This window comes from Rhinopithecus roxellana, chromosome 9 (genome assembly GCF_007565055.1).
Source record: "Rhinopithecus roxellana isolate Shanxi Qingling chromosome 9, ASM756505v1, whole genome shotgun sequence".
NCBI classification, from domain to species: domain Eukaryota; kingdom Metazoa; phylum Chordata; class Mammalia; order Primates; family Cercopithecidae; genus Rhinopithecus; species Rhinopithecus roxellana.
In genome coordinates this window covers 85,543,735-85,569,512 of record NC_044557.1, presented here as the reverse complement: position 1 = coordinate 85,569,512, position 25,778 = coordinate 85,543,735, and the positions used below count along the sequence as shown (strand labels likewise).

Sequence of the window (25,778 nt, the reverse complement as noted above, 5' to 3'; positions counted from 1 at the left end):
TAGCCATATGCCAAAGAATAAAACTGGGTCCCTTCCTTACAGCATATACAAAAATCAACTCAAGATGAATTAAAGACTTAAATGTAAAACCTAAAACTATAAAAACCCTCGAAGAAAACCTAGGAAATACCATTCTGGACATAGGCCCTTGCAAAGATTTCATGATGAGGACAGCAAAAGCAATGGTAACAAACAAAAAATTACAAATAGGACCTAATTAAACTAAAGAGCCTCTTTACAGCAAAAGGAACTATCAACAGAATAAACAATCTACAGAATGGGAGAAAATATTTGCAAGCTATGCATCTGACAAAGGTCTAACATCAAGCATCTATAAGGAACTTAAAGCAAATTAACAAGAAAACCAAACAACCCCATTAAAAAGTGGGCAAAGGACATGAACATACACTTTTCTTTTTTTTTTTTTCTTTTCTTTTCTTTTCCTTTTTTTTTGAGACGGAGTCTTGCTCTGTGGCCCAGGCTGGAGTGCAGTGGCCGGATCTCAGCTCACTGCAAGCTCCGTCTCCCGGGTTTACGCCATTCTCCTGCCTCAGCCTCCTGAGTAGCTGGGACTACAGGCGCCCGCCACCTCGCCCGGCTAGTTTTTTTTATTTTTTAGTAGAGATGGGGTTTCACCGTGTTAGCCAGGATGGTCTTGATCTCCTGACCTCGTGATCCGCCCGTCTCGGCCTCCCAAAGTGCTGGGATTACAGGCTTGAGCCACCGCGCCCGGCCAAACACACTTTTCAAAAGACGACATAAACATGGCCAACAAGCATATGAAAAAATGCCCAATATCACTAATCGTTAGAGAAATGCAAATCAAAACCACAATGAGATGCCATCTCACACCAGTCAGAATGTCTATTATTAAAAAGTCAAAAAATTAACAGATGCGAGGTTGTGGAGAAACAGGAACACTTAAGACACTGCTGGTGGGAATGTAAATTACTTCAGTCACTGTGGAAAGAAGTTTGGCGATGTCTCAGAACTTAAAACATAAGTAGCATTTGACCCAGCAATCTCTGCACTGGGTACACACCCAAAGGAATATAAATCTTTCTACCATAAAGACACATGCATGCTTATATTCATCACAGCACTGTTCACAATAACAAGGTCATGGAATCAACCTAAATACCCATCAATGATAGACTGAATAAAGAGAACGTGGTATGTATACACTATGGAATACTATGTAGCCACAAAAACAATGAGATTATTTCATCTGCAGCAACATGGGTGGAGCTAGAGGTAATTATCATTATCTTAAGTGAACTAACACAGGAACAGAAAACCAATACCACATGTTCTCATTTATAAATGGGAGCTAAACACTCAGTACACATGGACACAATGAAGGGAACAACAGACTCTGGCACCTACTTGAGGGTAGAGGGTGGGAGGAGGGTGAGGATCAAAACACCACCTATGAGGTATTATGCTTATCACCTGGGTGCCAAATGATCTGTATACCAAGCCCTTGCACCAGCAACATGCGATCTACTTATATAACAAATCTGTACATGTACCCCTGAAACGAAAATAAAAGTTAAATGAAAAAGCCTTTATCAATAATAGTGCAGACAACTTCTGTATCTGAATAAAAATTCTAGGCTGTACATCACAGATTTTCAGAATCTTAAAATGTTAACTTTATTTATAGAATATTCTGTTCCCTATTACAAATATTAGTAAATTTGGAAATCTTATGACATAAACATTGATGGTCCACGCACAGGAGAACTGGAAATCAAATCCTGCTGAAAACTCAGGCTTACCGGACCCTGAAGACTTCCATCCTCCCTGTCAATACTGCCTCGAGAGAGTCTCACATCAGGTTTCTGAAGAAATTAAAACAAAATCAAAACAATTTCATTTTTGATTTGAAAATTATCAACAGATTCTGTATTAAATTCCTTCCCTTTTAACACAATTGTCCTCTGAATAAGAAAAGTGGAAAGTTCCCCAATTTCAAAAAAATTCCAGTGATGATGAATGAAGGCTGGCTGCCGTGGGAAGAACCGCATTCCTCTCCACACACGCACACCTTACAGACTGGCACCTGCACTGGCCCACCCAGTGCTGGAGAACCTACACTTCACTTCTACTCCTAGTAACACAGCAGGCTTTCTTCTTCACTGAGACCTGCAACCCCAGGATAAAGATACCAGGCATTACTTGCGGCTTTCTGACAGAACATGGCTTATTCGGATTTGGCTGTCTTGCCAAAGCAGCAAATGAATTCAATTACAAGACTGCTTTCCCACACTGCATCTAGAATACAGAAACCAAACAGATAAATCTAGATTTTATGTAAATAATAGTACAGAAATTTCACCAATATCAGAATAAACGAAGTAGGTTACATGTCTTTATGGTGAAGAAACAGGGCAGAAAGGCTTTTCCTCGTGACAACAACCCCGTGCTCCTGCAGCATGGGTTCCGTGGAGCCTTCAGCCACACAGTGGCTCCTGCCTCCCCTTTGCCCACCAACACTGGCCACACACTTCTGCCTGGAAAACTTCTGTTTACTCTTCAAGGCTCAGCAGACACCCTTTCTGGGCAGCATGTTTCCCAATTCAAGCAGAGCTGGTTGCTTCTTAGCCTGTGCCTTACAGGTATCTCTACATTGGCACATATCATGCACAATTAATTACTTCCCTCATTAGAGATGAAGCATCTTGATGTCTTATTTGTCTGTGTATCTCCTATTTCCCACACCTGAACCTGCCACTGAGCACACCATCTGCAAGCACTTGTAGGGTACGGGATCGAGAAATAAGCTTCATCTCTCCCTTCTTTTCCAATTCCAGTGCTGTAGCCCAAACCCCTTTCATTGTACCAGTTCCTACCAGGCTTTCTGCCTCTGTCTTAACTATCTCTAATGAAAGCAGGGGTCAGTGGTGGGTGCCAGGGTGTAGTAGGAAGTTGGTAAAGGACACAGCCACCATTTGAATGAGAGCGATCCTCTGATGGCTCAGAGGTAAACAGACTTTCCAGGACAGGGGCCCTGCACTGTCCTTTGCCTTCTTCCTCCCTTCCCCCTTTCTTTCCCTCCCAGGCACAGTGCCTGCAGGTAGCTGGCTAAGGTCTGAGAACAGCTTCTACCAGGAAGTGGGTAAAGGAGCTCCTGATGGCTAATCACTAAAAGGGGGCTCTGGCTGATTGCTGTTAACAGTCCTCAGGGATTCCATGTGGGAAAAGGTGAAACTTGTGTGTTGTCCCTGAATTTAGGGCAGATTTTGGCTCACTTATGGAAAAACATTCTAATAATCAGGGGCACCCTGAAACAGAATAGACAGCCCTGACAGCAGTAGCAGAGAGTAAGCAAAGAGGGCAAAAGTCACAACTTACTTGTTATCTGTTCATTCAACAGAATTACAAAACAGCTCATGTATATCAGGCCCATATCCCTAGTGCCTGGCACAGTTTCTGGCTGGTGCGCACTCAACACATCAATGTTGACTGAATTAACCTCCATGCTACCATATAAAAAAAAGATGTTCTCTTTACCATATAAAAAAAAGATGTTCTCTTTAACGTAAAAGTATTCATTTAAAATCAATAGCTAAATATAGGTGGAAAATGACCTAAATCCTCAAATGCAGTGTTGGGTGTGGTGGTGTGTGCCTGCAATTTCACCTATTTGGGAGGCTGAGGTGGGAGGACCCCTTGAGGCCAGGATATCAAGACCAGCCTGGGCGACATAGTGAGAACTCATCTCTACAAAGAAAAAAATTTTAAAAATTAGCTGAGCATGATGGTGTGTGCCTGAGTTCCAGCTACTGGAGAGGCTGAGGTGGGGGGATGGTTTCAGCCCAGGAGTCTGAGGCTGTAGTGAGCTACCATTGTGCCACGGCACTACACCCTGGGTGACTAAGCAAGACCCCGCTCTGTTAGAACTCTGTCAATGAGTAAACCAGGAAAGTTTAGAATAAGTATTTCCGAACTCTGACGAGCATAACTTAAAACCTTGTACGGTGTTTATATGTACTATAATATCAAGGAACAATAATTTAAAAAATGAATTCTTACTGCAGATGTAATAAATATAACTAATGCCACACAGGGGAAGTCAAACCCAGAGGCATGCAGTTGGCGACTATGGCAGAAAGTATGCTGTGTCTTTTACCAGAGAGGCCTATCCCATTAGATGTGGACAGCTGTGGCTGGGTGTGAAAGAGCTCCAGAGAAAATTGAGAGGTAGGTAGTTCCTGACTTCCAGCATAGAATCTTCTCTGACAGGTAAGACAGACATGAATAGACAGAAAGGAAACCAGGCAAACACATGTAATATTTCAACCATTGATTCCAACTGGCAACTGAAGGGGAACTCACTGGGGCGGTCCTATTCCATGGAGTAGAACTCACAGATTCTATTCCATGGAATGTTGAGGTTCTGCTACTGTCTGAATGAAGAAGCAGCTTTGTGGGGCCTAAACATCCCAGATATACTTAAGAAAAATATTCCAAAACACAATGGACTTTGAGAAAAAGTACCTGAGAAGACGAGACTTCAGGCTGACAATTCACAGAACATTACTCAATGTAAATATCAAGGTCAGGAAAGATTTCGGGAAGACCAAGGAACTGTTCAAGCTTCAAAGAAACTCCAGAGATAGGATAACTAAATACATCTCATGATCCAGGGCTTTTTTCTAGAAAGGACATTCTGTGGACAACTGGTAAAATATGAATAGTCTGTGGATTAGCTAACAGTATTGTATTATTGCTAATTTCCCGACATTGATAACTTGGCCGTGGTCATTTAAGAGAACATCCTTACTTTTAGGAAATTCACATTGAACTATTTAAGAATTAAAAAGTAGGATATCTGGTATTTACTTCCAAATGGTTCAGAAAAAATGGTATGTACAAATATGCAAAGCAAATGAGGTCAAATGTTAACTGGAGACTCCAGGTAAAGGGAATGTGAGAATTCTTTGTCCCATTTTTGCAACTTTTAAAATGTCAAACTATCCTTTCCTCTTCTGCCCATTTACTTGAGGGACAAGCTGGGAGCTGGGTCTGCTTAGGGGTTTTGTTGAAGGGCTCTAAACAGAGAGTGGAGGTGATTAGGTTTGACTCTATTGTAGCAGGAAGGACAACAGTATTTTATTTTATTTTATTTTATTTTTTTATTTTTATTTTTATTTTATTTTATTTTATATTTTTTGAGACGGAGTCTCGCTCTGTCGCCCAGGCTGGAGTGCAGTGGCTGGATCTCAGCTCACTGCAAGCTCCGCCTCCTGGGTTTACGCCACTCTCCTGCCTCAGCCTCCCGAGTAACTGGGACTACAGGCGCCCCCCCACCTCACGTGGCTAGTTTTTTTATATTTTTTAGTAGAGACAGGGTTTCACCGTGTTAGCCAGGATGGTCTCGATCTCCTGACCTCGTGATCCACCCGTCTCGGCCTCCCAAAGTGCTGGGATTACAGGCTTGAGCCACCGCGCCTGGCCTATTTATTTTTTTGAGAGAGAAGTCTCCCTCTGTCGCCCAGGCTGGAGTGTGGTGGCACGATCTCGGCTCACTGAAAGTTCCGCCTCCTGGGTTTTTTGTTTTTTTTTTTAGTAGAGACAGGGTTTCACCGTGTTAGCCAGGATGGTCTTGATCACCTGACCTCATGATCCACCCGCCTTGGCCTCCCAAAATGCTGGAATTACAGACGTGAGCCACCATGCCCGGCCAACAGTTTCTATTTTTAAGAAACAGGGTCTTCATCTGCTGCCCAGGTCAGAGTGCAGCGGCTATTCACAGGCACAATCATAGTGCATTACAGCCTCAAAATCCTGGCCTCAAGCAATCAGCCACCTCAGTTTCTGGAGTAGCTGGGACTATAAATGCATGCCACCATGCCCAGTTAGAGCTACAGTCTAAGAAAACAGAAGACCCACCAGGCCCAAGTTATGATGTGGTCATTTAATAGTTACATGATTTTGGTTATTTTAAAATATCGTATATACCCTCATTTGTCAATAATCTAAGGAAACATGCACTTACTGTAGAAAAATTAAGATACTGTGAAAATAGATGAAAAAATTACAAATCACTCAACCTTACCATTTGGAAATAATTATCATTATTTATTATGGAGTAATTAAAATGTAAAAGTAATTATCATTAGTTAATACTGTGGTGTAAATGTATGTTTACAAACATGGAACCACATTATATGATTCTGCAGCCTTCACATAACATTCACACAGGGCAAGCTGACAAAACAATGCTTAAGGCTGCACAATGTTCCACTACATGACTATCATCATAAAATAGACAATGGTAGTGAAGGGTGTGGGCTGTGGCACCAGGTGGCCTGGGTTCAAATCAGGCTCCAGTACTTACAAGCTGTGTGACCTGGGCCTCAATTTCTTCATCTCTAAAATGGAACAGTAACTGTAACCAACACATAGGATTGTTAGGAGGATGAAATGAATTAACATTTGCAAAGTACTAAGTTGGTGCCACATAAGAGTTAAAACAAACAGTTCTTTTATTGTTGGATATTAGGGTCATTTTCAAAACCCTTTATAAATAGGTTGTAGATGAACACCTTTGTATACAAATCTTTGATTAAATCCCTGATTGTTTCCCTGGGACAGATTTCTTTCCTTTTTCTTTTAGAGATGGGGGGGTCTCACTATGTTATCCAGGCTGGTCTTAAACGCCTGTGCTCAAGTGATCTTCCTGTCTCGGCCACTGTGCCTGGCTCTGGAGCAGATTTCTAAGAAAGGAATTCCTAAGTCAAAGAGTTGGAACATTTGAAAAATCTTGGGCCGGGCGCGGTGGCTCAAGCCTGTAATCCCAGCACTTTGGGAGGCCGAGGCGGGTGGATCATGAGGTCAGGAGATCAAGACCATCCTGGCTAACATGGTGAAACCCCGTCTCTACTAAAAATACAAAAAAAACTAGCCGGGCGAGGTGGCGGGCGCCTGTAGTACCAGCTACTCGGAGGCTGAGCCTGGAGAATGGCGTGAACCCGGGAGGCGGAGCTTGCAGTGAGCCGAGATCGCGCTACTGCACTCCAACCTGGGCGACACAGCGAGACTCCGTCTCAAAAAAAAAAAAAAAAAGAAAAAAGAAAAATCTTGGTATAAGTTTCCAGATTGCTCAAGGCTGTCCTGATTCTCATCTATGTCAGTAATGTGTGATGGCATTTCTCTCACTGCGCCCTAGCACCACTGTGCTGTCATCTTAAAACTCTCAACCAATTCATAAAGAAGATACTCAAATGTATTGTTGTGACCTGTTCCTCTCCTCCTCCCTTTCCTCAAATAGTTGAACATTTCTGTTTCTTATCATCAGATGCGAAGTTCCATGAAGACAGAGGCTATGAAGCTGTCTGCTTCACCGCTGTATCTCTGTTACCTGGTAGAACACCGGACAAACAGGTGGAGGAAATGAACCCTCTGTGCATTTTTCTAGCGAACTGATTGTCCATGCCCCTTTGGACAATGTATATAACCTCTCTAGGCCCAGTTCCTCACCTGTAAAACAGGTAGAATAATACCTACCTCAATCAGTCATTATCAGAACTGAAGAAGTGCCTGGCAGCATTGTGCACATAGATGTGTAGTAACTATTTGCTGAAGGAATGCTTCAATTAATATCCAAGGCACATGAGATATGTTATAGACAAGGAACTTGACTTAGAAAGATTTAGTTGCTTGGGGTAACACAGCTCTTAAACAGTGGAGGTGGGCTTCAGTCAACAGATGTAAGTACCTTCTACAGGCAGGAAATATTTACTGTTTTACTTAAACAAAAAATGCAACTCATTTATATTTTTGCCTATAGAGTAAGCTATTATGTTTCATGTGTTTACATGAATTAATCTGTTTTTATTTCTATATAAATTTCATGAAATGACTTTCTTTAATGTGTAATTCCCTCATGTGGTATTTTCCTGAAGACAGGATTTTAATTTTAAAATGAGAAAGGCTTATCCATATAAAATCAAATCTACTTGTGCTGTGAATGGAATAAATACTTGAGCTTTGTTTTCACGCAGCACACATGGCCTCCTGACTGAAAGATGAGAGCCCACTGGGAACTGAACAGCGATATAGCCAGAGGCAGCCAATCAGAAAGAATGGATTCTCAGCCAGGCGCGGTGCCTCACGCCTGTCATCCCAGCACTATGGGAGGCTGAGGGGGGCAGATCACCTGAGGTCAGGAGTTCAAGACCAGCCTGGCCAACATGGTGAAACCCCATCTCTACTCAAAATACAAAAATTAGCTGGACATAGTGGTGCACACCTGTAGTCCCAGCTACTCAGGTGGCTGAGGCAGGAGAACTGCTTGAACCCGGGAGGCGGAGGTTGCAGTGCGCCAAGATTGCGCCATCACACTCCAGCCTGGGGGACAAGAGCGAGACTTCATCTCAAAACAAACAAACAAAAACAAACCAAAAAAACACTTCAGTTTAGCTACAGTCTCTACTCTCATGTGGGTGGGTATGGCTCTGGAAAACTTCAAATTTAAGGTTTATAGCTCAGTCTTTTCTCTTTTCACTATACTGTATTGCTTTCAAATCTGGAATCTGGTATGAGGGCAAAAACAGGAGAGCTGTGGCCCTGCTGCATAGCACACGCAGGGACAGCAGCCTGGCCTCAGACAGACAGCCTTGTGCCACTGCTTCCTCTTTTTTTTTTGAGACGGAGTCTCGCTCTGTTGCCCGGGCTGGAGTGCAGTGGCCAGATCTCAGCTCACTGTAAGCTCCGCCTCCCGGGTTTACACCATTCTCCTGCCTCAGCCTCCCGAGGAGCTAGGACTACAGGCGCCCGCCACCTCGCCCGGCTAGTTTTTTGTATTTTTTAGTAGAGACAGGGTTTCACCGTATTAGCCAGGATGGTCTCGATCTCCTGACCTCGTGATCCGCCCGTCTCGGCCTCCCAAAGTGCTGGGATTACAGGCTTGAGCCACCGCGCCCGGCCCGCCACTGCTTTCTAGTTCCCTGTCTCGGCATTCATCTTTCATTCAGACTGACTGGATCTGCTATGTGAGGGAAAAATGCTCACATATTTCTTTCTCAAAACACAAAGTAGGCTTTATATAGACAGGGCTTTCTCATTTAAAATTAAAATCCTGTTTTAAGCATAGTACCACATTAGAAAATTATTGTGCACACAGTAATAAAAAGCAAGTTGCAAAGTTACTCTATTTTTAAGCAATGCGCAATAGGAAAGAAAGCTCTTTCAACCAACTGAGGTTCTAAGGTTGCCAGCACTCTCTGGCACTCACTTTGTAAGACAGCTTTCAGAGTATATTTGCAGGCACAGAACTATTTCAGAAAGGACAGTATCTGACCTGGGAACAAGAGAAGGGAGTGTGGGACCAGGCGTGGTGACTCATGCCTGTAATCCCAACATTTTGTGAAGCCATGGTGGGAGAATCGCTTGAGCCCAGAAGTTTGAGACCAGCACGGACAACAAAGTAAGACCCTATCTCTATAAAAAAAATAACAAAATTAGCCAGGCTTGGTGGCATATGCCTGTAGTCGCAGCTACTCTGGAAGGAGGCTGAGGCAGGAGGATGACTTGAGCCCAGGAGGTTAGGGATGCAGTGAACTAGGATTGTGCCATTGCGCTCCAGTCAGGGCCACAGAGTGAGACTTTGTCTCAATTAAAAAAAAAAAAAAAAAGGAGAGCTAGGTATAGTACAGAGTATCTTCTGTGGGGCCACGTGACCTTGAGCAAGAGCATCTGGGCTGCTACCATAAAACACATTCTGTGCAGGGTTGTTGAGATAATGCAGAGATCCAGAGGATGGACTCCTGACCCACTGAAGTACTCAAAAAGTAAGAGATGTGACTAGCAGTAGCAACCATAAAAAATGATGTGATGATGTGATCTCTGAAAACAGAAGGGATTCAAAAGACATGGGTTTTGATCTAAAATTTGGGTAATACTAAAGCAAGTTAATTTTTCAAATAAGAACAGAACTTATCTAACACGGTGCAGAGCTGACCTTACTGAAGTAAATGGCAGGACCAGAGCAGTAGGTCTGGGTGGGTCTGGGAATGAACCAGTTTATGAAGATGAAAACAGAAGGTAAGCATCCTTTTTTTTTTTTTTTTTTTTTTTTTAAGACGGAGTCTCGCTCTTAAAAAAAAGAGCGCAGGCTGGAGTGCAGTGGCGTGATCTTGTCTCACTGCAAGCTCCATCTCCTGGGTTCATGCCATTCTCCTGCCTCAGCCTCCCGAGTAGCTAGGACTACAGGCGCCTGCCACCATGCCCGGCTAATTTTTTATATTTTTTAGTACAGACGGGGTTTCACCATGTTAGTCAGAATGGTCTCGATCTCCTGACCTCGTGATCCGCCCGCCTCGGCCTCCCTAAGTGCTAGGAATACAGGCATGAGCCACCGCGCCCGGCCCGGTAAGCATCTTTAGACATTTTTATAGCAATCTGAAACAGTAATTTTTGGGCCGTCAAAAAAATCTGGCTTATATTTTTATGTCTTTCTAGTCAATGATTTTGAAATTTTATTTTACAAGAGTATTGGTCTGCAACGGTTTAGAAAGACACAAACTGGCCCTTCTATGCAGTTTGAGAAGCCCTGTACTGGAAGCTTCCTTGGCCTAAGAGGACAGAAAGACTTATGACACACAGCTTCAACAATGACCTGATTAACCTAAAAGTAGGTGCAGCGGTCTGGCCTGGTGGCTACAAGGACATAGACCAATAGCTCTGGGTCTAGCTCATGCCAAAGGCCAAGACACAGAAACAAGCTTGTAAAAAGCAGATACCATGGAAACCAAATAGTAATTTTTACACATACACAGCATAAAAAGGACCACAATGAGATATAATTATCATTGTTAAGAGTCCCTTCACCAAATGAGGGACCATAAAGCATGTGTGTGCATACCCAGACACCTAGCTGCCATCACCACCACTCGACAGTGTCACGAGCGCTTCTACATCCGACACACACTACCTTCCAACTGATAGATGGTCAGGGTGGTCCTCACACTACACCTGCACCAGGCGTTATTCCCAGTTTGCCAAGCTTTCCATGTCGCTGTCTAAAAATCTGAATCTCCAGCCCAGACCACCTCCTGGGGGCTCTATGCCCGATATCCTGCCACCTCCTCTATATTCCCATTTGCATATCCCAAATGTCCAAACCTGGCGTCATCATGTTTCCCTGACATGGACTCCTCATTCTGAGTTTTATTTCATTTGGTAGCACAATGTTACTTTTGGTGACACTGATGCTATGATTTCTGTCCTGGATTCTTCCTTCCTCTTGACCTCCTATACCAATTCACCACATCTTGTCCCTTTTAAGTCTGTCTTCTCTGCTCCTTCCCACTTTGCCTCTTCCAGCTTAGACCCTGCTGTCATTTATTTGAATGACCACTCAACTTCCTAATGGATCTCTGCATTTCCTATCTTGCCCTCTGCGCCATCAGTCAGCAAGGCAAGGCTAAAGTGGTTTTTTTTTTTTTTTTTTTGAGACAGAGTCTCACTCTGTCACCCAGGCTGGAGTGTAGTGGAACAATCTCAGCGCCACCACACCTGGCTAATTTTTGTATTTCTAGTACAGATGGAGTTTGGTCATGTTGGTCTCAAACTCCTGACCTCAGATGATCCATCGGCCTCCCAAAGTGCTGGGACTACAGGCATGAGCCACGGTGCCCATCTTTCTGAGATGACATCTGCTTCAAATCTTAAAAAACACTGCCAGGCCTAAGATCAGAGAGTGACCTTGGGACCACGTCTCAAAAATCAACTGGGGTGCTTGTTATCACTCTAGGTCCTTGGCCTCTCCAGATCCACTGCAGTTCTCTAGTCCCGGGGAACTGAACTTTTAAAAGATCCCCCATGACTTTTATGTCTATTACATTTTAATTTATTCATTTGTAAAATAATTATATCTAATTCCCCAGGGCTCATGCATTACTTGTTTTTAGATAAAAAATAGTGACGTGAACGGTATGATTCCTGTCCCGGATTCTTCCTTCCTCTTGACCTCTAACATTTAGATGCTTAACACCGTATGGTGGTACATTCATTCGCTTAATAAATACTGCTTGAGCCTTATTACTGCTGAACGAACAGTACTGTAGGAGCTGGGGGAGAGTGCTGAATAAATAAAGTTCTCATCTTTGTGATGCTCACACTTTAGTGGAGGAGACAGGAAAACAAGTGAGACATTGTCACACAGTGAGAAACATTAGGAGAAAAATGAAGCAGGATGAAGACAGTTAAGTCACAGTTGCTGCCATTAAGGAACTTATGTTTTATTAGAGAAAGAGGGTGAGAGTGAGCATGTGTGAGAGTACAGAGGGTTGGGGGAGAGAACGTAGGAATGCACATCATAATACAGTAAGTTCATTCAAGCTTTATGCTTGGCACTCAGTAAGGTTCTCTGGCACCTTGTGGGTAGAGGCCAGGGATGTTGCTAAGAACTCCTACTATTCATAGGACAGTCTCCTACAACAAAGAATTACCCAGTCCCAAATGTCAACAATGCCCAGGCTGAGAAACCCTGGTGTATGTAATGTGTCATCCTTGAGGTGACACAAAAATAAGACATGGTCCATGGTCTCTGCACTCATGAGGTGCTCAATCTAGTAAGGAAAACAAGCAAAGATAAAAATACAATACCATCTTATGAGCATTAAGAAAGATACTTGTTCCAGCCTGGCTAACATGATAAAACTCTACCAAAAACAAAAATTAGCTGGGCGTGGTGGTGCGTGACTGTAGTCCCAGCTACTTGGGATGATGAGGTGGGAGGACAGATTAAGCCCAGGAGGTCAAGGTTGGAATGAGCCGTGATTGTGCCACTGCACTGCACTCTACCCTGGGTGACAGTGTGAGACTCTGCTTTGGGAAAAAAAAAAAAGGAAAGGTACTTGAGTGGGAAATTGCCTCGATGCCATCATGGCCTCCAAGTTTAGCACCAGGCAAGCTATCTCAGAAGTTACCCAACAGACAGGTTTAGGACCAAATGAAGATGCTCCAATTACATGGTTATTAAGTTAAAAACAAAACAAAACAAAACAAAAACAAAAACAAAACCCAAAACACATAGTAAGAAATATTTTCCATTTCCCCACAAACATGCTCTGCTTTGGTCACATCCAGATACAGGAAGTTCCTAGAATACAGTTTGTGTGTGTGCGTTTTTTTTTTTTTTTTTTTTTTTTAAAAACAGAGTCTCGCTCTGTTGCCCAGGCTAGAGTGCAGTGGCATGATCTTGGCTTACTGCAACCTCCGCCTCCCGGGTTCAAACGATTCTCCTGCCTCAGCCTCCCAAGTAGCCGGGATTATAGGCATGCCAATTTTGTATTTTTAGTACAGATGGGGTTTCACCATGTCGGCCAGGCCAGTCTTGAACTCCTGACCTCAGATGATCCACCTGCCTCAGCCTCCCAAAGTGCCGGGGTTACAGGAGTGAGTCACTGTGCTCAGCCAGAACAGTCTTTTTTTCTTTTGTGTATCATTCATATATATTTCTGTTCCTTTGTATGTCTTGTAATTTTTTGTTGGAGATCAGACATTTTATATAATATATTGTAGGAATTCTGGGTACTTGATCCTCCTCCCTTTAGGGCTTTTTTTTTTTTTTTTTTTTTTTTTTTGCCACAGGGTCTTGCTAAGCCCAGGCTAGTCTCAAACTCCTAGACTCAAGCGATCTCCCGGCCTCAACCTGCCGAGCAGCTGAGATTACTCACTGTGCCTGGCTGGAATATAGCCTTTTGACCCCATGTCATTACCCACACTCTTCACTCTTCCTGGAATGTACTTCCCGAGCCTGTCTGCCCTAAAAATTCCAATTTCTCCTTTAAGCCTAGACTCAAATGCTACCCACACTCTGCTGCCTCGCCCAATCCCCCTAGTGACACACAGGGTCCTCTTCTGCTCTTCCTGATGTTGTTCTTTGTCAGAGCAATAGAACAGCGGTAGCATTTCACAACATTTGGTAGCAAACCCTTTGTCCAAATGCAGTCATATATGGGACTGAAATACAAGAACTCTAGCTTGGAGAATTTATAACATCTACTTTTAAAAATACAAATCAATGCTGCCTGGTAAAAGAGGCTATCTGGACAAAAAATAGTTTTGAAATGTAGGGCTAGAGAACAGTAGGTATGTTCTTCGAATAGATATAATATCCAAATTAATTCACTCAGATTAGTGGTAGTAAATAATAACATTTTTTTTTTCTTTTTTTCCAGAGTCTTACTCTATCACCCAGGCTGGAGTGCAGCGGTACAATCTCGGCTCACTGCAACCACTTCCTGGGTTCAAGCAATTCTCATGCCTCAACCTCCTGAATAGCTGGGACTACAGGTGTGTACCACCATGCCTGGCTAATTTTTGTTTTTTTGAGTTTTGCTCTGTCACCCAGGCTGGAGTGCCATCTTGGCTCACTGCAGCCTCTGCCTCCCAGGTTCAAGCAATTCTTCTGCCTCAGCCTCCTGAGTAGCTGGGATTACAGGCACGCATCATCACACCTGGCTAATTTTTGTATTTTTAGTAGAGACGGGGTTTTGCCATGTTGGCCAGGCTGGTCTCGAACTTCTAACCTCAAGTAATCAGCCCGCCTCAGCCTCCTGAAGTGCTGGGATTACAGGCATGAGTCCCTGCACCTGCCTTTTTTCTTTTTTCTTTTTTTCAGTAGAGACAGGGTTTCACCATGTTGGCTAGGCTGATCTCGAACTCCCAGCCTCAAGTGATCTGTCCACCTTGGCCTCCCAAAGTGCTGGGATGGATTACAGGTGTGATCCACCGTGCCAGGCCAAAAATAACAATTTTTGTTTCCATCTGCCTTACAATCTCAAGATTTGCTTTAATTCAGAAGGAAAGTTTTATCCTATGCTTTCAAAATTCTAAATTAGTTAAATTTAACACAAAGTTAGTGTCAGTGAATGTTGAATGATGCAAAGCATGAGAGACCAGGTAAAGTTACTGGCTCAAAATTATGAATCCTGGCTTCTTTCAGCCATAATATGATTGAGGCAACTACAGGAAGACTGAAATAGCTATTCTGGGTTCAAGGAGAGTGGGGAATAGGTTCTCACAGTCCTTAGTTCTGAGGCTGAGGGCACAGAATTGCTTGGCAGCAGGGACCATGAGTCTAAAAGGACCTTTGTGTCAAGTAACATACAGAGATTGCTCTGTCCCACCACTTCCTCTTTGTCCCCAAGGGACTTCTGAAGTGGTTTTCAACAAGGGTTGCCTGAAGGAAGACATTTCCCATGCATATGTCCAGACACATCCGGGAGGAGGTTCACATCAGTCATAAATGCCAGGAAGGCAAATCTTAGCTGTCTTGTTACACAGCCTGCAGTAGCAAGATGCAATAGTTTATATGTACGCTTACATGGAAGCAGGAGTTGTTTCTGGGTAAACAATGTGGTAATGAAAAACCAAACAAATGCTCGTATCTCTGAGCCCAAAATGACACTACCAAAATTTTAAAGAAATTTATCCCTAAAAGATAATCATAAAAGCAAATAATCCATTATCACAAGCTTTTTCTTTCTTTTTTCTTTTCCCTTAAGAGACAGTCTTGCTCTGTGGCACAGAGTCTCTCTGGGTCTCTATCTCCTGTTCTGTTAAAATGAAGATAATAAAAGGACAAGTGCACATTCCTCTATCCTCATTTCTAAAACCTAAAAAGTTCTGAAAATGTTAAGTGTGCTTTTCTATGTTTGAAACAAACTAATATGGTAGTAAAACCTGAACAGATGAAGCATCTTACAATCTTTCTTTAACTGTTAATGTAATTATTTGCATTTTGCTATAGAAACACTGGTGGTTTTAACTCTGGCATGTTATTAGAGTCTTAAATAATGTATAATGTTCAGCATATTACACTAACTTTTTAGTATTTAAAAAATACTGAATTCTGAAACACACATGGCCCTTACGGGTTTTGGATACAGGATTTTGGATCTGTTAGAGGGCAGTACCACAATCATAGCTTACTGTAATCTAGAACTCCTGGACTCAGTCTTAGCCTCTCAAGTATCTGGGACTACAGGTGTGAGCCACAATGCCTGGCTAATTTTTTTTTTATTTTTTGTAGAGACAGGGTCCTGCTGTGTTGCCTAGGCTGGTCTTGAACTCCTGGGCTCAAGTGATCCTCCTACCTTGGCCTCCCAAAGCACTGGCATTATAGACATTAACCACCACATCCAGCCATATTATTGCAAGTAGTTTTGTTTTGTTTTTTTTGAAATGGAGTTTCACTTGTCGCCCAGGCTGGAATACAATGGCATGATCTCAGCTCACTGAAACCTCTGCCTACTGGTTCAAGCAATTCTTCTGCCTCAGCCTCCCAAGTAGCTGGGATTACAGGCATGCGCCTGGCTACTTTTTGTATTTTTAGTAGAGACTGGGTTTCGCCAGGCTGGTCTCGAGCTCCTGACCTCAGGTGATCTGCTTGCCTCAGCCTCCCAAATAGGCCACCGTGCCCAGCCTATTGTAAGTTTTTTTTTTTTTTTTTTGAGACGGAGTCTTGCTCTGTCGCCTAGGCTGGAGTGCAGTGGCTGGATCTCAGCTTACTGCAAGCTCCGCCTCCTGGGTTTATGCCATTCTCCTGCCTCAGCCTCCCGAGTAGCTGGGACTGCAGGCATCCGCCACTTCGCCCGGCTAGTTTTTTGTATTTTTTTAGTAGAGACGGGGTTTCACCGTGTTATCCAGGATGGTCTCAATGTCCTGACCTCGTGATCCGCCCGTCTCGGCCTCCTAAAGTGCTGGGATTACAGGCTTGAGCCACCGCGCCCGGCCCCGGCCTATCGCAAGTTTTAAGGAGTAGTTGTAAAACTAACTCTCCTGCTTTGAAAGATAACATTTTGCAATAATTTGCAATATAGTAGACTCTAACATGGCTTAAAAAGTCAAAGAAGCCTTTCAGAAACACAATTACCAGAAATCTTTCCTCTTTTTCCAGCCAGCGCTGATCTTCTTCCATTTCCTGTTGTTGTCGGATTAGCCGCTCTTCCATCAGGTGGGTTGGCAACACTTGCCCAATCCCTCGCAGGTCCAATGCTGTAGAGTCCTGGAAGAAGGGTTGAAAACAGCATGTCCAGTCTCTTAAGTCTATTCCTATGTTCTTACATTGTTTTATGTGTCTTTCAAGAAAAGATAAGCAAAACAGCAAGTATGGTAGAAACAGGATCTCTCATACTGTGCTTGTGGGAGTAACTTTTCTGGAGGGTGCAATTTAATGTGCATCAAGCATCTTTAACAAGTAAACAACACTTTAGCTCACAGATTCACTTGTAGGGGTCTATTTTAAAGAAATAACACAAGATATGTGCAAAGAATGCATTGTTACTTATAGTAAAAAAGTAGAAACAATCTAGAAGGTTGAAATATGATACATATTATAGAGTATTAAGTAGCAGACAACTATAGATGCTCTTTTATTCAAATAAGTAATTTTTTTTCTTTTTAATGAGATGGGGTCTTGCTATGTTGCCCAGGCTGGCATCAAACTCCTAGGCTCAAGTTATCTTACCACCTCAGCCTCTTGAGTAGATGCAACTATGGGTGTGTGTTACTGTACCCAGCTCAAATAAATTTTTAAACTGTAAGAGTAGTTCTTGGTTTTACCAGGAAAATTTAGTAAAAATTAACATGGTCCAAAGAACTGAATGCTTTGTCTTCCTGTTTCTTCGTTGGCCTCATGCATATGCTGATTATATTCCACTGAGGGCTTTGCCTTTCAAATAAATGGACTAAAGATTTTGGTATTTCTCCCTGGGTTCTTTTAGTTAAAAAAGTTCATGAAACCAGAAAGCATTTGAGTCGATGGAGTATCCTGATCTTTGAATTAAGTCATTAAAATATGGCCAGGCATGGTGGCTCAAGCCTGCAATCCCAGCACTTTGGGAGGCTGAGGCGGGTGGATCACTTGAAGTCAGGGGTTCAAGACCAGCCTGGCCAACATGGTGAAACTCTGCCTCTACTAAAAAATACAAAAATGAGCTGGGCGTGGTGGCTTGCGCTTGTAATCCAAGCTGCTCGGGAGGCTGAGGCAGAATTGTTTGAACCTGGGAGGCAGAGGTTGCAGTAAGCCGAGATCGTACCACTGTATTCCAGCCTGGGAGACAGAGTGAGACTCTGTCTCAAAAAAAAAAAGTCATTAAAATCAATAAATCTTAGGATTTGGAAACAAAAGGTGCCTTAGGCCATGCTTTGCTACTTTTTTTTTTTTTTAGACAGGTTCTTATTCTGTTGCCCAGGCTGGAGTGCAGCGGCATGATCTCAGCTCACTGCAGTCTCAACTTCCTAGGCTCAAACGATCCTCTCACCCCAGCATCCCGAGTAGCTAGGACTACAGGCATATACCACCATACGTGACTAATTTTCTATTTTTTGTAGAGATAGTGTCTCATTATGTTGCCCAGACTGCTTTCACACTCTTGGGCTCAAGCAATCCTCCTACTTCAGCCTCCCAAAAGTACTGGGATTACAGGTGTAAGCCACCATGCCCAGCTTTGCCATCCTTTATAAGTTAACAAACTGAAGCCCAAGACACCCGATTTACCTCCACATTGGGCTGCCACATTGCTATCTCCTGAGGTCTATGATTCCATGAATCTGTTTGGTCCAAAAGAGATGTCTGACCTGGATAGATGCTGCCAGCCATGGCTGTGATTCCATGTGAACCAGGGTAGCCAGAAACCTGTGAATGAGTAAGGAGACAAGGTAATGTTCAACTATAACATCTGCACAGTTCTGCTTCATACACAAAGGAAACTAAAATTACAGAGAATATTGTGGTAGGCATAATTATGGCCCCCCAAAGATACCCATGTTCTAATCCCTTGAACATGTGAATATGTTTCCTTACATGGCGAAAGAGACTTTGCAGATGTGGTTGTAAGTCAAGGACCTTGGGATGGGAGGGTATCCAGGATATCTGAGTGAGTCCAATGTAATTACAAGGGTCCTTAAAAGTGCAAGAGGGAAGTATAAGAGGAGGGAGGGACATGGGACCACTGAAGAAGGGTCAGAGAGAGTTAATACTGCTGGCTCTGGGCCGGGCACAGTGGCTCAAGTCTGTAATCCCAGCACTTTGGGAGGCCGAGGTGGGCGGATCACAAGGTCAGGAGATGAGACCATCCCGTCTAACACGGTGAAACCCCATCTCTACTAAAAAATACAAAAAATTAGCCGGGTGTGGTGGCAGGTGCCTGTAGTCCCAGCTAATTGGGAGGCTGAGGCAGGAGAATGGCGTGAACCCAGGGGGAGGAGCTTGCAGTGAGCCGAGATCGCGCCACTGCACTCCAGCCTGGGTGACAGAGCGAGAGGCTGTCTCAAACAAACAAACAAACAAACAAAAACCAAAAAAAAAAAAAACCCCAAAATCTTCTGGCTTCAGAACACGGAGTAAGGGGACCATGAGCCAAGGCATGTGGGTGGCCTATAGAAGCTGATAAGGCAAGGAAATGAACTCTCAGCCAAAGTCTCAAGAAAGGACATTTGTTATGGCTGCATTAGAGAGCCAGTGCAAGTATATACTAGAAAATAAGAAATTGTTTCTTTGGAATTTCACATTTACTAAAATAATGAGGGCAGGCCATCCTTGGATGCAAAAGCAACAGGAAGCCACAAAAATGGCTGTGCCATACTCTGCTCTAGAAATCCCCTTTCCTGCCCAACCAACCACTATCTCCCAACAAGAATAACAACAACAAAAAACACACACAAAACTCCTCAACTGTTGATCCTCTAATGACCTAGGAGCTGATGGTAGGATAAGTCATACCTTTAAATTCTAACAATGATGACTAAGGCAGAGAGAAGACATTCAGTTGGACATAGAGAAAAATTTCAAGGCAGAGGGAAAATAAGACAGGTTTCTTTATATGGTTCCTTCTCTCAATCAAGAGAAAGACAACAGAATCAGTATTGGTTTCCACACCTCATTAGGCTAGTGTTGCATGGTGGGTGTTGTCAGTTAATTTTTTAGTGAGATAAAGCACAGCCAAAATTGTATTTCCAAATATCAACACATTCTTCAACAAAGGTTTTGTGCATTTATTCGGTCTCTAGGCATTAATTTATACCAAAACTCCATATGGACAATATCAAATTAATGAATTTTCAAGTAAGACATACAGTTAGTTCTCACAGTTTATTTGAATGAAAATATCTTAATAATAAAAACTGCTACTAAATGCAAAATGCTGTATCAAGATTTTTGGTGAAAAGGGACACATTATTGCCAGAAAACATTTAGGAATTTTCACAAGGAGGTTTAAAATGGTCTAAGGCAGTTTTCTACATAATAGTAACCATGTAGAAGGATCACTTTAGGCTAAAAATGAAGTAACTTCAGGAAATGTCTCATAGTTGGTCTCATTTACAAGAGAGGAAAATTTAGGCTTGGGAAAGGTTAATCACACATTAGTTCAATGAAAAAAAATCAATATTTTACTTAATTCTCTATTTACTCACTTATACACGCTGTTCTAAGCCCTTAAAATAGAGACAAGTCCTCACTCTCAAGGGCTTCCACTGCACTGGTGACAGACAGCCACTAACAAACACATATGAGAGTTTCCAATCTTGACAGTGCCACAGACCAGGCCTGCTGGGACACAAAGAGAACTGTCTCTCTGCTAACAGCTTGTCTCATTAAGCAGGTGCTGTCATGTTTTCTCAAAACAATGCTCGTATTCAATTCCCACTCAGGGCCAGTTCACTTTCCATACCAGCCAGGCACAGACTCTGGGGCCCATCTGCTTGTTTGCCAGAACTCAGGGTCTCTCAGCAATCACAGAGGTAGGGTTTCTTTCTTTAGGCCACCTGCATACTTCCCATTGCTCTGACCCTTGTGCTGGGTCAGGGTTTTGGCTTCTTCACTTATGGAACTGGTAGTAATCTAAACTGACAAAGGGCCCTGTGAGATCCTTCCATGAGAAAAAAGAGTACTTTATTTGTCTTCATATTCCCAGTGCCTAGAATAGTGCCAGGCAGAGTAGATGAACATTCAGTACAACCCTGCTGAACGAACAGACAAGTGCCTGAGAAAACTCAAATGATTCATTCACTCCTGTTCTGCCAGGCAAGCGGCCATCTCAGAACAGTGTCTCCCAAAACATAGGTCTGACTGAGTCATCTGCCTCGGAACGCACTGAGGTTGCTTGCTAATGATAAGCTATTCTTGGGTTCCAGAATTAATACATTAGAATCTGGAGGCTAAAGAGGCTGAAATTTGCTGTTCTAAACTACCACTGACGTATCTTTTCTAATAAGAAAGTGCTTACATTCTCCCTTATTACTGACAGTTAAGTACCAATAGTTAAGATTTTTTGCCCATTTTGACCCAAGAGGCCTTAATTTAAACCATGCTTTCAACAACTCTGTGAAGGAGGTAGGAAAGGTTAAGTACTGACACCCTCAATAGGACTCTGACTTCTACAGACACTACAATGAGTTAAAAAAAGATGAGCCCTAAAAAGCACACTCTATATGATCTATTTATATAAAATTCTAGAACAGGCAGAAATCTCTGATACTAGAAGTGAGAAGAGTGGTTGCTCTTGGGGCAGGAGGTGTCTGATGGGAAGGGGCACAAAGGAACTGCCGGGGTCACAGACACACTCTATATTCTGAAGTGAGGATGGGATGCACTGGGGTATGCATCTGTCGGAACAAAGACCTGTGCATTGTAAGGTATACTTCGGTAAAAGTTAATAACTTTTTCTCGAAACAAATGAATTGTTTACTTTGTTTCAGGCCCTTTTCATTCAAGGATAATTTTTTCTAATTTGTACAGGGCATCTGTCTATAAATCTAACACTTTTCACACTTGTCCATATGGTATTTCATCTGGGTTCTGTTAATTTTGAATTTTATTCTTGCCTTCCATAAAAACTGTCCAGTTCAGTACTCCCTCTGCAGAGTGTGTGCCCACTGGCTTCACCTTGCCCTTTACCATAGCAAGTGGATGAAAACGTGCCTAAGAATGGCAGCAGGCCCTGGCCCTGTCCACTTGAAGATGGAGTGAAAAGCAAACGCCTTCTGTGTGGGGTCTCGAGACATCACTCAATGATTAGGGTAACCACTTTCCCAGCTGTCTATCGGCCAAATCATACTCATAAGTACACAAATAAAAATATGCACAATGTACCTTTCTATCCCAAAAGTGCTAAATAATCAAGTAACACAGTTTATACCTGTAATGACTGGCATACCTGGTAATGATTGGTTTGTACCATGTGCTGTGGGCTGGGATAAAATCCTTCGCTGGACCTCGGACTAGGATAACCCGGTCTGCTGGGCTGTAAAATCAACAGAGCATCATATGAATGAACCTTTGGATTTTGATAAACCTGTACTTTATGAATAGACAAAGACATTTTCCTAATAGAGCTTAGTTAAGAAGAATGATAAAAAGATGCTAAGACATTTCAATGCGGAAAGAACAGTCTTTTCAACAAATGATCCTGTGGCAATGGACAGCTACCCGTGAAAAACTGAAGTTTGACCTCTTTCTCCCAACACACACAAAAATTAACTCGAAATGGATTACATGTCTAAATATAAAAGTTAAAAACTCTAAGATTCTTAGAAGAAAACTTAAATCTTGGGCAGGGCACGGTAGCTTATGCCTGTAATCCTAGCACTTTGGGAGGCCAAGGTGGGCAGATTGTTTGAGGCCAGGAGCTGAAAACCAATCAGGCCAGTCTGATGGGAATGTAAAATGGTGTAGTCACTATGGAAGACAGTATGGCTATTCCTGAAAAACTAAATAGAGAACTAGCATATGATCCAGCAATTCTACTTTCAGGTATATGTAACAGAGAAATGAAAGTATATATCTGCACAAAAACATGAGCATCAGCTACTCAGAAGGCTGAAGTGGGAGGGTCGCTTGAGCCGAGGAATTAAGAGGCCAGTCTGGGCAACATAGCAAGACTGTATCTTTGAAAAAAACAAATAAGTAAACACAAACATGTACATGAATGTTCTTAACAGTATTATTCACAATAGCTAAAAATGGGGAACAGTCCATGTCCATCAACTGACATAAATGGATAAACAAAATACTGCATACCTATGAAAGAGATATTATTTGTAATTAAAGGGAATAAAGTACTGACACATGCTACAACTTAGATGAACTTTCGAAACATTCTAAGTGAAAAAAGTCAGTCACAAAGAACATACGATTTCTTTAATGAAATATCTATACTAGGAAAGATTAATATAGACAGCAAGTACATAAGTGATTGCCAGGGGTCGGAAGGAGGAGGAAATGGGGGATGACAGCTAATGGGCGCAGGATTTCATTTCGGGTACAGGATTTCATTTTAGAACATTTCATAAAAATGTTCTAGGCTGGGCGCTATGGCTCACGCCTGTAATCCCAGCACTTTGGGAGGCCGAGGTGGGATTACCACTTGAGCCCAGGAGTTTGAGACCAGCCTGGGGAACACAGTGAGACCCCGTCTCTACTAAAAACAGAAGTCCTAAAACTGGCTGTGGTGATGGTTGCACAACTCTGAATATACTAAAAAACATTGAATTGTACAATTTATTTATTTAGAGTCTCACTCTGCCATACACACTGGAGTGCAGTATACAATCCTGGTTCACTGCAACCACTGCCTCCCGGGTTTGAGCAATTCTCATGCCCCAGCCTCTCAAGTAGCTGGGATTACAGGCATGCAGCACCTCACCAGGCTAATTTTTGTATTTACAGTAGAGACAGGGTTTTGCCATGTTGGCCAGGCTGGTCTTGAACTCCTGGCCTTAAGTGATCTGCGTGCCTCAGCCTCCCAAAGTGCTGGGATTACAGGAGTGAGCCACTGTGCCCAGCCAAACTGTACGCTTTCAGTGGATAAACCGCATGGTATGTAAATTGTATTTTTTTTTTTTTTTTTTTTTGAGACGGAGTCTCGCTGTGTCACCCAGGCTGGAGTGCAGTGGCGCGATCTCGGCTCACTGCAAACTCTGCCTCCCGGGTTCCCACCATTCTCCCGCCTCAGCCTCCGAGTAGCTGGGACTACAGGCGCCCGCCACCTCGCCCGGCTAGTTTTTTTTTTTTTTTGTATTTTTAGTAGAGACGGGGTTTCACCGTGGTAGCCAGGAGGGTCTCGATCTCCTGACCTCGTGATCCACCTGCCTCGGCCTCCCAAAGTGCTGGGATTACAGGCTTGAGCCACCGCACCCGGCCTGTAAATTGTATCTTAATAAAGCTATTGAAGTATCATTAATAACAAAACGGGATACTGAATATTCTGAGCCCGAGGGAACCAAATGCTCTCTGTCCAGCAGTCTGGGACCTGGAGAGAAGGCACTTGTGTTCTATTGTTTGCCTACTTCCTGGTTGTGTTACTATGGTCAAATGATGAAACTGACTGGCTTCTAGATCCTCATCTATAAGATGGGGGTGAGCTAGAGGATCTCTAAAGTCACTTCCAGGTCTTAAATTCTCACTTTGTTTCTGGGATAAACGAATTCAAAGTTCATAGTGAAAGAACAATTTAGTCTGAAATAGAAGTCTCAAAGAAGTCAATAAAGTCTTTTAAAACTTGGAGGATTTAACAAGGTGGAAACCCATTACTGTCTAGCCAAATTAAGTCCAGAATAAAATGAAATGGATTTAAGTCCCATCAAGATTAGGAAAGAAAACTCCTTAGTGCCTGTCTCTCTCTCCCACAGTGCTGGGTGAACACGTGCTTTGCTCTAGTTAGGTCCAGAGTATGTTTTGGTCTCTAAAATCAGTCTCACTTCCCCCTCAGTTTTGCTTATAATGTCCCCTCTGCCTGGAATGTCTGCTCCCTCCATCTGTAGAATACTTCTGATCCTTTCACTCTTTTAGATGTTACTTTTTTCACAGAACGGCTCCTGATTTTGCCAGCCTAACATAAACGTATGTCCTCTGCTCTCCTAAGGAGGCCTTTTTCAAACCCTACCCTGGGTTGCAGGTACTTTGCACTTGCTCTACCCCTGCTATTATGAGCTGCTAAATTCCTGAGGGCGAAAAATCCTGCCTTTTTGCTTAGCCCTGTCATGTTTCAAACAGTGTTCCAAATAGTCTACTCTAAACTTAACTAAATAACAACATGAATTCCCCCAAAGACACCCCAAACAGGAAAAGGGTATAAAGAGAGCATTCTAGGCTTTTCTCTACTCTGTGTGCTAGGGTGGCAATTTCCAAAGGGTGTTCTATGACATGGTTGTGTTGAATTAAAAGAGGTCCAAAAAAAAAAAGTTTTAAAGATATGTGTTAATATACAAGCATTAATAATGGTTGCAAGGGAAAGGGTTTCCTGAATCAAATGCTCTTGGAGTCCAAGAATGGAATGAGGCAGAGCTGGGGACTGGAATAATAAACAGAGCTGACAGCTGCACAGTGATGCACTCTTGATAAATTCAGGCAAAAAAAAAAAAAAAAAAAAAAAAAGTTGCAATTTACTGTGTATTCTGTGTGTACTGAACTACCTACTTTACATACAAGTTGATAATCTTGATCACGACATTGCTATGAAGCAATACTATAAACCCTATTTTACAGAGTCTCAGATAAATTGGGCAATCTAAATAGGGCATATAGGTGGTAACGGTAGAACTGCGTGACTCCAAAATCTGCTGTGCCATGATGCTATTCTATGATAAGCGTACTTCTGACTCACCAAATAAAAAGGAACATACAAAATAAACAGATCAGACAATGGCAAAACCAATGTAAACTATCTCACAGTGATGCAAAGACTTAACTGGGTAGCAAATGATAACACAAGCTTCCATTTCAAAATAAAAATAAAAGGTAAAAAGTTGAAAATATG

The 25,778-nt window shown here is 42.7% G+C and overlaps 1 protein-coding gene across 19 annotated transcripts in view; it reads right to left on the bottom strand.

The window, feature by feature from the left end:
• The window catches only part of PTK2 (protein tyrosine kinase 2), a 357,696-nt gene that overhangs the window by 23,845 nt on the left and 308,073 nt on the right, over positions 1–25,778 (bottom strand). For 14 of the 19 annotated variants that reach the window (XM_030937412.1, XM_030937408.1, XM_030937413.1 and 11 more), the window contains 4 exons: positions 22,179–22,265; positions 18,521–18,658; positions 16,895–17,026; positions 1,782–1,844 (listed from right to left, as the gene is read on the bottom strand). In XM_030937412.1, the coding sequence (XP_030793272.1) occupies positions 1,782–1,844; positions 16,895–17,026; positions 18,521–18,658; positions 22,179–22,265 (420 nt within the window). The remainder of the gene's footprint in view (positions 1–1,781; positions 1,845–16,894; positions 17,027–18,520; positions 18,659–22,178; positions 22,266–25,778) is intronic. The other 5 variants (XM_030937419.1, XM_030937411.1, XM_030937426.1 and 2 more) reach the window with 1 other exon arrangement.